Raw genomic sequence first — 14,720 nt, forward strand, 5'->3', positions numbered from 1 at the left:
AGCTAGGAAGTATCTGAGATCAGATTTAAACCCAGGACCTCCCGTCTCTGAGTCTGGCTCTCAATCCACTGAGCCACCCAGCTGCCCCCAAAAAGAAGTTTTTAATGGGCTTAATATCACCTTGGAAAGGTCTTTGTCTTCTATTTGGGACTCTCTGCTATTTAACATTTTTACCAGTGATATGGATAAAAACGTAGATTTGTTCTTATAAAATGTGTAGGTGACAATAGCAGTCAGGATCTAACAGGCTAGAACACTGAGCCAAACATCAAGAGTTCTAGATTTATATTTAAAACAAACAAACACACACACACACACACACACACACACACACACACACACACACACACACATATTTGAATTCAAATCCTAACTCTGATACTTAACATCTATGTGATCTTAAACAAGTCATTTAACCTCTCTTTAATTCAGTTTCTCATTTATAAAATTAAGGAAATGGACCATATTGAATTTAAATCCTTTCCAGGTCTAAATCTATGATCTAATGAGCCATCTAAGCTAAAGAGATAAAATTTTAAAGTGAAAAACATAAAGACTTGATTTGGATTCAAAACTCCAATTTCATATGGAAATGTATGGTTGTATAACAATTCATCTGAGAAAGGTCTAGGGTTCTAGTTGGACTAGAACTCAATTTGTTCAACCACTTGACATGGCAACCCAAAATATCAGTGTAATTTTAGATTAAATGAAGAGAGGTCATGTCTAGTATATGCATATGAAGTATTCTTGGTGTCACATTTAAGAAAGGACACTAATAAGCTTTAAGGCATACAAGGGAAGTGTAGGGGAGAGTAAAACTAGACCAGAAAACCTGTGCATCCTGCCATAGGAGTATTATTTGAAGAGTTGTTTTGAAGGATTACTTGAAGGATGTAGTTGTTTAGCCTAGGTAAGTCTCAAGCAAGAGAACCTTTTCAAGAAGAGGCAAAGTAGAATGAGAATGCATAAGAGGAGACTTTCAGATGTGGGTTAAACTAGGTAGCTAGCCACTGAGGTCCTTGCTAATGCTGAGATTCAGCAATTCCATGAAACAACTGGGGGTGCTTCTTTTTCTTCAGAGTGACAGTCCTTTAAATAGTCACAGAAATTTACACCAGGAATATAGGGATGGTTTAATATGAGGACAACCATGAACATAATTAATAATAACAAAAGTAACAAAAAATATGATCATGTCAATAGATGCAGAATAAAGCCTTTGACAAGATATAACACCCATTCCTATTAAGAATACTGAAAAACAAAGTTATAAATGGATTTTTTCCTAAAATGATATGAAGCATCCACCTAACACCATTGGCAAGTATTATTTTTAATGTAGAGAAGTTGTAAGCCTTCCCAATACAATCAGGAGTGAAACAAGGAAGCCCATTATCAATATTATTTAACATAGTATTAGAAATGCTAGCAATAGTAATAAGAAAAAAAAGAAATTGAAGGAATCAGAATGGACAAAGATGATAAAGCAATCTCCATTTGCAGATGACATGATGGTATATGTGGAATCCTAGATGTTAAACTAAAAAGTTAGTAGGAACTATCAATAATTTTAGCAAAATAGTAGGATATAAAATAAACTAACATAAATCATCAGCATTTTTACATATCACTAACAAAGACATGAAAGAAGAGAGAGAGATATCATTTAAAATAATCACAGATAGAATAAAATGCCTGGGAATATACCTGCCAAAACAAACCCAGAAACTACATAAACATAATTATAAAGCACTTTTTACATAAATAAAGTCATATCTAACTAATTGTAGAAATATCCATTGTCATGAGCGGGCAGAGCCAATATCATTCAAATGGCAATCCTACCTAAACTTATTCAATGCCATCCCAATTAAATTACCAAAAAATTATTTCGTTGATTTAGAAAAAATAACAAAATCTTTTGGAAGAAGAAAAGATCAAGAATATCAAAAGAATTAATGAAAAAATGTAAAGGAAGGAGGTCTATCAGTATCAGATTTTAAATTGTATTTTAAAGCAGTAATTATCAAAACTCTCTGGTACTGACTAATAAATAGGAAGGTAGATCAGTGGAACATATCAGACATACAACAAACAGCAGTAAAAAATTATAATAACATAGTATTTGTCAAAAGCATAGATCCAGGTTCAGAGTTAAGAAATCACTATTTAGTAAAATTTGTTGGGACAACTAGAAAGTAGTTTGGCAGAAACTAGGTATAGACCAATATCTTATGTCATTCACCAAGATAAGATCAAAATGGATACATGATCTAGACATAAAAAGAGATGTTATAGATAAATTAGAACAGAGAACATATTACCTATCATTTATGGAAAGAAGAGGAATTTATGAGTCAATAAAAGATGGAGACTATGGTGAAATATAAAAGGGATAATTCTGAGTTTAAATTGAAAAGGTCTTGTACAAAGAAAACAACTGTTACCAAGATTAGAAGGAAAACAAAAATGGGGGGGGGGGGGAAGCATTATAATCAACTTCTCAAATACAGTTCTCATATCTAAAATATAGAGAGAACTTTGCAAATGTATAAGAATAGAAGTCATCCCCCATTTGATAAATGGGCAAAATATATGGACAATTTTTAGATGGAAAAATCAAAGCCATATATAGCAAAATGAAAAATGTTCAAAATAGTGATCAAAGAAATACAAGTCAAAACAATTCTGGAATATCATTTCATACACTTCAGATTGGTTAAAATGACAAATGTTGAAGGGGATGTGGAAAAATGGAGACACTAATGCACTGTTAGTGGAGCTGTGAACTGATCCAACTGTTTTGGAGAGCAATTTAGAATTAAACCCAAAGAGTTATAAAATTATGCATACTTTTAGACATAGGGTCTGTTTCCCAAGGAGATCAAGGAAAAAGTAAAATAATCCAGAAGTTCCAAAATATAGCAACTCTCTTGTGATGGTAAAGAACTGGAAATGAAGGAATGTCCATCAACAGAGGAATGTTTAAACAAATTATGGTATATAATTGTAAGAGAATACTATTGTACCTAAAAAGCAATGAGCATAATTAAAAAAAAAAACTTGGAAAGAACTATATGGGATAATAAACACTGAAATGAGTAGAATCAAGAGAATATTATACACAGCTAAGAAGCTGTGGAAGCTAAGAAAGCTAAGCTAAGGAAGAATAAATTGTTAATGTTACCTCCAGAGAATGAACTGAAAGGGAAAACATGAAAAATTCAATTTGTATGAACATGTCTGTCTCCCACATGAAGCCTTCTATGATGCAGGAAGGATCGGGAGGAACTGGGACACTTATGGATTAATTCTTTTAATAAACCAAATAAATGAACAAAAGAAGGGACTGGGATATCCAGAAGGAAAAACAGCCTAGCAGGAAAACTTTGAAAGTTTTGTATGGGATTTATTATGTGGCAATGAAGAAAAGTAAACTAAAGATGTAAGAAATTTGTGATTTCATTTATGTACAATCTTCATTTCTTTGTAAATGGACATGCCTATTTTATTTGCCTTTGTAAAATTTGGAATTAAAAATATAAAATAAAATGTCGGTAAAAATAAAATTAGTCACAGCACAATTTCCCTATTTAGAGTAGTAAAATGTTGAAACTTGGTTAAAATACCAGAGGCACTCCACAGCCATGATTTCAAGGCAATGACATTTCAGATGGATGATTACTGTTCCATTATTTATCAGTGTACAAATAACAAGGAGCTTTATATCTCTTTCATTTTAAACATGAGAGTCTAGGGCCATGTTGGTGAAACTATGGCATGCATGCCAGAGCAGGCTTGTTCCCTTACCCCTTTCCATGCGTGCCTGAGGACATTTCTCACATGACCTGCCCCTCTGCCTAGCAGTCAAATGGAAGCACTTCCACCCTCCCCTACCGGGCTGTCATGTGGAGTAAGGGCTGCAGTTTGGGCACTCAGTCTCTAAAAGGTTCTTCATCACTGCTCTAGGGTAACTGTTTAGGTATGATATAGGAATAGAGAGAGGCAGTATTCTGGACTCCACCATCCTTAGTCCTTGTCTGTCCAACACCACTTAAAGTAAGCCATTGCCATCAAGAATAACAAAAGCATCTGTGATCGTGATTCTCCACTTGAACAGAGTTCAGAGTTTGGTGAAAGTTAGTTTCAGCTGTTTAAGGCAAGAACACTAATACATCATGCCCACAGAACAAATGATTGCAGCTAATAGAGAGAAGCCTTTCTCAGACTTGAAGCTTTGTTGCCTTCCTTGGTAATTTAACTACAGCCATTTGACTATGGGACTTGCTTGCCCTTTCAGAATCCTCATCACTACCCCTACCCCAAATATTAAAGTGATTTATTATTTTGTCCTTAATTCAGTTTTAGATGCTATCTCACACCCCTGGCCTTTCAGTCCCACCAATCTATATTTCCCATTTACTGATCATTTCTTGATTATGTCCACACTATGTCAGCAGGAACTTTCTGTCTCTGATCCTTTTCACACAACTCCTCCATCCCTCTACACACATCAAGCAGTGCAATGGAACAAGATAAGTCCACATCCTTAATGAATCTCTCCCCTAGACATAGCAGGCACAGAGCCAAGGAGAACAATATATTACCATGCTCACCTGCAGGACATAGGTAATGGCCATGGCTTTATAGGAATAAGTTAAAGAAGAAGGACTCAGAACCACAAACAAGGACACTGCTAGGGTCATCAAGTTGGTTAGGAGTTCCAGTCTCAATGAGATCCAACGTGTTGAAGATACAAACAGCAATATATAGTTACAGAGGTTGTCTGTGAGCCTTCTGAATCTAGAATGAGATAAAGGTATTGTGGGTATAATAATCATGCAAATCAAATCTATCTCCAATGCTCTTCTATGATACCACCTCCAGCTCATAGCTCATGCCCTCCCACTTCTGTCTGCCAAACCATAGTCCTCCCGTCCCCAGCATACTGCTTAAGATATATCTCTATCATGAAGCTTTTCCAGAAAAGCCACTCTGTCTTTAAATCATCCAGGCATTAATTCACACTCATGTGTATAACAAGCATTTTGTCATCTGGCAGTTAAGCAACTAGATATTCTTGTTAGGGAAGTATGTGGGGTGGTAGGAAAGTCACTAGCCTTGAAGTCAAGAGACCAAGATCTTGGGATCAAAGTTTTAAAACTGGAAAGAGCTTCAGAGGTCATTTAGTCTAACACTCATTTTACAGATAAGGAAAGATAAGCCAAAGGTTGCCCAAAAGCCTTCAGATTCAATAATCCTCACTGACAAATAAGGAACCAACACCTAGGAAAGTTAAATGATTTACCAAGTCACATCAGGAGTAGAATTTGTATCTATCTTCAGTGATTATAACCAACACAAGTAGGAGTAATGGAACTGAAAATCTGAGAATAATGGCGTAGAGTAGAAGGACAAGGGTCAACTCTATAGGGGTGGAGGGAATAGCTTTTATTTAGTGGAATTTTGATTCCTTTATTTTATCAAAATTTAGGTACTTATTAAACATACTACATTCTCACAATGAATTGTACAATAATGAAATTGACTACACCATGAAGTATTGAGTTCTTCATCACTGGAGCTGTTCTATAAGAAGCAAGAGAACCTTCTTTCAGAGATGTTATAGAGGAGGAATTAGTGTATCAGGGAAGGATCAGATTGGACAACTTCTGAGGTCCCTTCTAGCTCTAAGAATCTGCAATTCTAGATATGAATCAAATGACACTTTTTCAACACTTCAAAAGATCCTGGATTGTGGAATATTCCTCCACTTTTGCCATTTGCCCTCTTTCAGAAATGATCATCATGAGTTGTTGTGGCTAAAAATCGTATCCACTGGCAGCCAACCCCCTGAATTGTGAGCCTTTCTAAATGTGGTCTGGATGATCCTCTGATGACAGATCCAGTAGACAAAAGACCCTTTACTCAAAATATTTATAGCTTAGGACCTTATGTTCTTCTAGAATAAATGGCTACACCCAGGGTCAAATTTATACTGGGGCAAGGCATTAAAGGAAGATATCAGTAGAAGAATCTTTTTTCTTGGTCCGGAGCTGATTGCATTGATATAAGGAACTCCAGGTGAGGAATCCCCCCCACCCAACACACACACACACATACACACACATACACACACACACACACACACACACACACACACACACACACTCCTGTGCATATTAATAACTATTCTGATACTAACTCTTCAACAGTTACCTGAGACACGAGGAGATTATATGACTTTTCTAGGGTCGCACAGCTAAAAGGTTCATAGGCAGTGCTTGAACTCAAGTCACTTTGATCCCAAGACTGGCTTTCTAACAAATAATAGTTCTGGGGGTAAGGCTATGTCTGTCTCTACCATTCTCTCCCCCAACTCCACTTTTCAGGTCCAAGAACAAATCAATAGTTACTTACTCCTGGATGTAGTCATCGGTTTTCCCATAGACATGTATAGAGCTCAGACCATGCAGAGAGGTAAGGATATGAGAAAAGAACGGAGACCTGCTATAGTTCTCTAGCCTTTTGATCACATTGATGGTCTTCTTGAAAGCCCTAAAAAATAAAAGGGGTTGGTTACATCTTTTTCTATACTTATGATATTCTCAGGCAAACCATGGCTGGTTTAGTTGGCACAATAGATCCATTAGCATTCATCTCATTCCAGCCCCTTCATTCATTCAAATATTTACTGAGCACCTGTTATGTGTAAATCATTATGTCTTAGTGCTAGTAAAGATGCATAGTTTAAATAAAACATAGTGAGGGTGACACAATGGACAGAGCACCAGGCAGTAGGTTCAAATCTGAACTCAAACACTTCCAAGATATGTGACCCTGGGCAAATTACTTAACCCTGTTTGCCTAGCCCTTGCCCTTCTGTCTTAGAGTTGTTACTAAGACAGCAAGCAAAGATTTTTTTTAAAGACTAGACATAGACTCTGCCCTTTTGAAGTTGACAGTGTAATAGGAAATAGACCATAATCATTGCTAATATACATTATGAAAGAGGCACAGAAAAAGAGCCATGGGAAGTCAGAGGGAAATCATTACAATCAAAGCAATCAGAGAAGGCTACATGAAGAAGGTGGAATTTAAGTTGGACTTTAAGTGATAGGAAGGAATTCAAAAGATGAAAATAAGGAACAGTATGCTAGACACAAAGGAATAGTTGAAAAAAAGACACAGAAACAAGGGGGACATGCAGGAAGCAGAAAGTAACCCAGGATGGAGAGGATTAATATGAAAGAAGGCAGATAGATGGATTATGGTGGATCTTAAATGTCAGGCAAAGGGATTGAGAGGCAGAATGACATAATGGAAAGCACCATGTATTTAGAGGTGTTGAATTGGAATGCCAGGTTTCCTACATGATTCCTGTGTGACTTTGGGCAGGTACCTTTACTTTCTATTCCCCTTTCTCCTCTATAAAGTAAGGGGTTTGAGCAAGATGCCCTGACTAAGTGCTATGAGGCTTGTACCAAGGTGAGATAAAGTAGTGAGGCACTGAAATTTATCGAGCAGAAAAATGAGATGAACAAATCTGTTCATTAGAAAGACAATGAGAGAAAAGGGTTAAAGTTGCTTGTGGGACTTCTACTGGGAGATTATGAACTTGGAACTCACAAGAGTAGTCAGGACTAAAGATGGATTTGTAAATCATCTGCACAGAAGTGTTAGATAAAACCCAACTGTGGAAAGGAATGAAATTGCCCAAATGAAAGCATAAAGAAAGAAGAGAACCAAGATCAGACCCCCTGAGGAACATCCATATTAAAGAATCAGGAAGATGAAACAGGGCAAGAATAGTTAAAGAAACAAGAAATTCAAGAAAGACTGGCATCTCTGAAGCCAAAAGGAACAGGTATCAGTAGGAAGAAGTGGTCAACAGTATAAAAGTCAACAGAGAAAAAAGCAGAATGAAGATCAAAAGAGAGATCATTTGATTTTGTAATTAGAAAATTGCTGGTGCCTCAGAAAGAGAAGTTTCTATAGAATTGTGAGGGTGGAAGACTAATCTCCAAGAACTAAGAAAGTATGGGGCGGGGGGACAAAAAATAAGTAGCGAATTGAAAGTGATGGATTTAAGCAGCTTTTTACAATAAATTTAGCTATGATGGGGAGGAGAGAGAGATAGGTCAGTAGGTGGATAAGATAGAAGAGCAATATTTTTAAGAACTGGAGAGACCCAGACTTGTTTGTAGGCAAATAGGAAGGGGAAGATAAAGAGGAAAACTGAAGACATATGAGAATAGAATGGCTGCTGAAATGATCTCCTAGTGTGGGTAGAAGAGAATGGCATCAAGAGTACAAGTAGAGTTAATCTAATGAGATATGTCTTATTTTATGGCCAGAGGGGAAGAGAGAGTGGGTGATGCCATGCTGATGATCCTTCATTTGAAGAATGAAGAAGTGGGGCTGAAAAAGCTTATGACAGATGGCCCCAATCTTTTTACTGAAGTAGGAGGTTAGCTCATCCGCTATAAGGGTGGGAGGTGGAGGAGGAATTAAAATTTAAGGAAGAAAAGGAAAGGTTTAGAATAGATGCTGTGGAGCATGAGATGAGCCAATAAAGGTAGATTAAATGGGCTTTCAAGAAGTAGCGAGGGCCCCATAGACTGTTGTGCAACAAACCTGCAGTAGTTAACATTGGTTTTATGATTTTATTTGTTTTAGTGATGCTCAGCAGCCCTAGGGTTAGTACAGATAAATCAAATGGTGGAGATTTACCAGGGAGTTGTTGGGTTTTGTTGATTTTGCAGAGGAGGAAACTGAAGCCCAGAGGAATAAAATAATTTGCCTGAGGATAGATACTGGGGTAGTAAGGAACAAGTCTAGAGCCATAGTGCTTCAAGTCTCTGTTCAGTACTTTTGCTACCACTTCACACAAATTCTCATAAGAGTTTAAGTTTTAGCTTTAAAACTTAAAACTTAAACCCAATATGCTAAATCCAAAACATAATGAAATAATAACATTAAGGGTCAAAGTTATGCTGGGGAAACATGAGCCTGGCTCTGAGTGAGCTGCTACCCGGAAAGGAAAGGGAGCATATGGCTCAGCCAAATTCTGTACCATGAGGCCAGACACAAGTGCATTCTCCTCCACTACCAACCTGAGCCTGTTGTCCTTAACAGTCTGGCTCCCACTCTTCCCACATATTTAATGAAGGACCATAACAAGCCAGGCTCAACCTGTCTGATTCAAACTTCTGGCAAGTCTTCCTACCTCTCTACACATTCTCTTCTCCAATATATCCCTCATCCCACAGATAAAATAATGTTCCTTATACATGTGTCTCGTCATCTCACTTTACTGTTCAAAAAACTTCAGTGACTCTTTATCTCCTCCTCAATAAAATGCCTACCTATTTTCCTCTCATCCAAGGCCTAACACAATCTAATGTCACTCTTTTTTCAGCCTTCTTTCATATCTTTCACGTATTCTATGCAAAACTGGATGACTCTCTGCTCCTCTTGACATCCCTTAATAATTTGTTCTGCAACTTTCTAATGCATTTAACATATAATATCATATTTTACAGCTGTTTGTCTTATCATTCTACTAGACTCTAAGATCTGTAAAAGCAAAATATTTATTTTATCTAAACCTTATATCTCCCTTTTTATCTGCTATAGTGTTCTGCACAAAGCCCTTAAAAACGCATTTTTGATTGATTAAATGAATGTCTAGAGCACTATGATACAAACATGGGTAATGATCATCTTGTTGTTCAAGTCTTTTTCAGTTATATCTAACTCTCCATGACCCCATTTGGTGTTTTCTTGGCAAAGACACTGGGGTGGTTTGTCATTTTGTTCTCCAGCTCATTTTACAGATGAAGAAACTAAGGCAAACAAGGTGAAGCAACTTACCTGGAGTTGAACAACTACTAAGTATCTGAAGTCAGATTTGAATTCAGTAAGATAAGTCTTTCTGACAATAGGCCTGGCACTTAATCTACTGTGCCACCTTGATACCCAATGATAACAGAACATATATTCCATAAGCACATTAAATATTGGACCCATGACATACTACTATCTGGTATATAGCCATAAAATTTTGTTACTTTCTAACTTTTATTGAAATGTCAAAAAATAAACCTTACATCAAGCCATGGTTTTTTTGGGTGGGACTTAGTATTTGAAGATGGATCCTAGCCCCCAGTTTGATCAGGTGGATCTACCCCATCCTGCTAGGTATGGGATGGGAAAGGGCCAGTGGCCAGGGAAATTTTATCAATTTCTGATATAAAGCAAATATAATACCATGCAGTGGTTGGAAATTTTTTTTGGAGTAAATAGGAGCTTTCTTCCAAAAAGATATTCTGATTATCTAATTATACTTATTGTATTCAATATGTACCATTTCATATCCCTAGAGTATTATCACCTCTTCCTTTTGATATCCTATCCTGCCTTTCAAACTCTCCTCTATAAGCCTTCTTTAATCCAATAACTAGAGGTAATAAATTGTTCCTTCCATGGGCCTTAAAAGTGATGTCAAACTCAAATAGAAACAGGTTCCTACAGGCTGCATATTGTCTTAGAAAACGACAAATTAATATTATTTAGGTTTTGTTGTGTTTGTTTATTTTGTTAAATATTTCCCAATTACATTTTAATTTGGTTCTCTCAATGGAGTTCTACCTGCCCATGTGACCTTCAGCTAAGAGTTTGACACCTCTGCTTTAGAATCATAGATTTGAAACTGTAAGTACTTACCCCTTCATTTTACAAGATGAGGAAATTGAGGCCCAAAGAGGTTATGACTTGCCTCAAGGTTACACAAGTAGTAAGAAGTAGAGCTAGGATTTAAACCTAGGTCCTCAAACTTCCAAATCCAATATTCTTTCTACTACATAATATTACTATCTGACATGGATCTGTTAAGATTCTTTTATTTTCTAACTTTTATTGAAATCTCAGAAAATAAAGCTCATAATTTTTATTCTCACCTTAAGTAAAGGAGCTATTAAAAGTAGGCCCTCGCCAAACTACAATCCATTACCTCCATTCTCTGCTTATCATTTCACACCTTTTCTCATTCCCAAAATCATTGCCCTTGGTTCCTTCGAATTTCACTTATGTTTTAACCTGTGGTGTTTTTATTTCTATTCCTCTGTTATCTCTAATAATAGATTTTAAGCTCCTTGAGGACAGGAAGCATGTTTTATCACTCCTCAAATCTCCCTTATTGCTTGATAAATGGCCCCCATACAAATGTTTCACTCAATTATTTATTTAATTGGAATAGGACCCAAACACTTAGAGGTAAATGAGGACTCTGGGAGAATGAGACCACTTGCAGTAAAATTTAGTTCCAGAATGCCTCTTCCCCATAGTGAATGCATCTTTCTTCAGTAATTCAGACTCTTACCAGAATATGTCTTCTAGCTTAGTAGTTCTCAGGAGTGCATGGAATTATTGAAAGAGGTCCTCAAATCCATCTGTGCTCAGAGCTTTGCCATTTGGATTTTTTCTTAGCTCCAACATATTATACAATGTAATTGTAATTTTTTAGGGGTCAGAGGGTTCACAAAACTGACATTAAGAGAGCATCCTCAGGAGGTAGTTACTATCTTGGCCAGCCATGGTTTTTAAGAAGAAGTTCTGTCTTGCCCTTTAATGGCCTTGAATACAGGACTGGGCTTTGGATACACTAATATTAATTGTCCTTGCTAATTTTTTATTTTGTGCTATCTTCTCTTATACTAGTCTATCCTAATCCTGCGTAGACTTTGGGCTATTGATTACAATTTGCAAGTTTTGCTAAAATGAGAATTATGATCCATACAGTACTTTTCATTCTCAAATTATGAAGCTTAATGTGAAGTTGACCGAGAAACCTACTCACTGAAATAAAAATAAAAAGATAACACCAAGGAAGCCTCCAACAATCAGGAAATAAGGAGACAGTATGGTCACAATGATCATAATAGACACCACCATGAAAAACAAAAGTAAGAACTGTTCCTCAATCGGTGGCAGGATCTGGTCCAACTCATCCAAGTCCCCGGAAAAACAGTTCAAGAGTCGACCATTAGGAGTTGTGTCAAAGAAACTCATAGGGCAACGGAGAATCTGTGGAGAGACAAAAGCATCAGCATTGTGCAAGGTTCTGCAGACACAATCATAGAGCAGAATGCACTAATGAATCCAGCCTCGTCTTTTTACAGAGGAAATAGGCAGAAGTCTAAAGAGATCATGTAACATGACTAAGATCACACAGGCAGTAAGAACTACTGAGTTCCAATGCAGAGCTCTTTCTACTGCTAGCTGCCTAGCCTAGGTAAAACCTGACATATAATAAGTACTCAGTAAATATTTGTGGATTGGTTAATTAAACTTTCCATTTCCTCATTGAATGCAAATTTCTTGAAGGCAAATACTGTTTTCTTTCTTTCCTTAATGCCTTGCACAGTGTTGACACACAATAGATGGTTAATAAATGCTTGTTGATTGATCAGTGATAATTTCTTGAATTCATAAGTACTTTTATCTTTTACAAAAATATGGTTTCTTTCAGCTTGGGTTTGTGTGTGTTTTATCTTTCCTACCCTATTATAAATGTTGTAAGGACCAGAGGATATGTAGAAATATGTAGAAAGTCAAAAGTATCCATTAAGAAGGAAAAATTCTTTGAATCATTAGTGAACATCCAGTTAATTGTATTATAAAATAGTCTGGGAATTAAATTCAGCTGGAATGCATATATACTGGAGACCAAAAACACATAACCCGTAACAATGCTGCCACAGCTAATTCAGAATTCTAATCTTTCATTTTAACAAACATTTACTAAGTGCTTCCTATGTGCATGTACTGGACATACAAAGATTAAATCTGACAAAATCCTCTGGTCCTTACAAAATTTATAATATGGTAGGAAAGATAAAACACACACAGACCCAAGCCAGGAACAAAACAGTATGAGGAAATGCAGAGGAAAGGAACAAAAAAATAATGTGCCATATGGTTTTAGAGGAAGGAGGATGAGCATGATAGTAAAACAATGGGGGAAAGAGAATATGGGCCACTGTAGAGAGTTAACAGATTCAGAGGTAGAAAAGATCTTAGATCATCCAGTCCAGTCCCCAGTCTTTACAAATTAGGAAATTGGGACCCAGAGAAAGGAAATAATTTACTCTGTCACATCATAGTTTAGAGCAGTTAGAATTTAAGTCTAGTTTCTCTGACTCCAAATACATTATTATATCTTGCTTTCATTGCTACTATATCATTCTGCCTCTCCTTATGCTTTCATAATCAAGTCACCTCCCATGCTATATATATATATATATTATCTAGTCTTCTAAGAGCCTGAAACCAAGCCCAGAAAATAATCAACCAAAGCTATATAAGGAATGTTAGTGTTGCATATGTGCAAAAAAATATTTCTATCAGACATTAATATTAAAGGCAAGGAGAAACATACTCAACCAAAATCTCATTAAATCTTTATTTGGAAGTCAACTAACAACCCATTATATCATTTTAAATTGAGCTGTTGCTAGAACCTCAGACTCTGAAGAGATTTGTAAATTTCCGGGGGGGGGGGGTTAATTTTGGTCAGAGGAATGACAACTAGATCAAAAACAGACAGTAATCTTGAAAACATGAAGGACAACTGGAGTATTTGGAATCCATATTTCCACAGATGGTACTTAAACCCAGGACTACAAATCCTCCCACCCAGAAAAATATTTTCTTCATTAGGAATTCCTGTTGTACAAATGGCCCACCTGATATTTTGTTTAAGAAATGAACATTTGGCAAAGAATGGAGTGCAGAGGGTAAGAAAAGGAAAATTCACTTCAGATTTTCATTTTTGAAGCTGAATAGATTTCCCTAAAGTTTCATGTTTTGTTTATTATAATCTAAAACAATGAAAGAACTGGAAAAAGAAATAATATTTAAAATACAAGATTTCAAATATATATATATATATATATATATATCCAAAATAGCCAAAACCTATGCCTCTGCAAATGGCATCCTTTACTCTCTTAAGTCCTGCCCCTGGGGCCAACTCAGAGCCAACTAGACCTTCCACATGACAGCCCTTCAAGTGCTTGAAGATAGCTCTGATGCTCACTCTCTGAGTCTTTTTCTCCAGGTTTACCATTTCTAGTTCCTTCAACACTATCCATATTTCCCATTGTCCTTTTTCCATCTGCCCTTCTCCAGATGGTTTTTCTGTGGTTTTTCAATGTCCTTTCTCAAATATGGTGTCAGATATGAACACAACAGAGATGTACAATATGACTATCACCTTCCTTGTTCTGAATGAACCCTTAAGATTGTTTTGGCTTTTTTGGTTGTCATGTTGCCAACTTATTGCAACTGCATCCACTAAAACCCCTAGACAACTCACTTCTACCATACCTGCAAAGTTCATGGCCCCAGAGCAAAGCCAAGCTGGAAGCCCCACACCATGGTTACTGTACCTTCATGAAAAGAGTGTTGTGAAAGGCAGTGGATGCTTTCTTTGTTGTCTTGGTAAAACAGGCTGATGAGATGATACCTGTAAAAATCAGTACTAGGGCAGACATTCCATACACTAATTGGTATAAAGGCAGCTGGGGATTGTCCAATATGCTTCCTGGATTCTTGTAGTTGTCCATCTGTTCTGTTCCATTGCTTCTGCTGCTGTTATTATTCTTAGAGAGAAAATAAGAACACTGTGGCAAAAGGACAAGACTTTTATTCTC

At 36.6% G+C, this 14,720-nt stretch overlaps 1 protein-coding gene across 2 annotated transcripts in view; it reads right to left on the reverse strand.

Moving 5' to 3' along the window:
• LOC100016458 (ATP-binding cassette sub-family C member 11) overlaps positions 1–14,720 on the reverse strand; it is a 92,344-nt gene that overhangs the window by 15,446 nt on the left and 62,178 nt on the right. For both annotated transcript variants that reach the window (XM_056812262.1, XM_007474827.3), the window contains exons 20-23: positions 14,457–14,669; positions 11,864–12,090; positions 6,424–6,561; positions 4,620–4,806 (exon numbers count right to left, since the gene is read on the reverse strand). In XM_056812262.1, coding sequence (XP_056668240.1) covers positions 4,620–4,806; positions 6,424–6,561; positions 11,864–12,090; positions 14,457–14,669 — 765 coding nt within the window. The remainder of the gene's footprint in view (positions 1–4,619; positions 4,807–6,423; positions 6,562–11,863; positions 12,091–14,456; positions 14,670–14,720) is intronic.

The sequence above is a fragment of the Monodelphis domestica genome, chromosome 1 (genome assembly GCF_027887165.1).
Source record: "Monodelphis domestica isolate mMonDom1 chromosome 1, mMonDom1.pri, whole genome shotgun sequence".
Taxonomy (NCBI): domain Eukaryota; kingdom Metazoa; phylum Chordata; class Mammalia; order Didelphimorphia; family Didelphidae; genus Monodelphis; species Monodelphis domestica.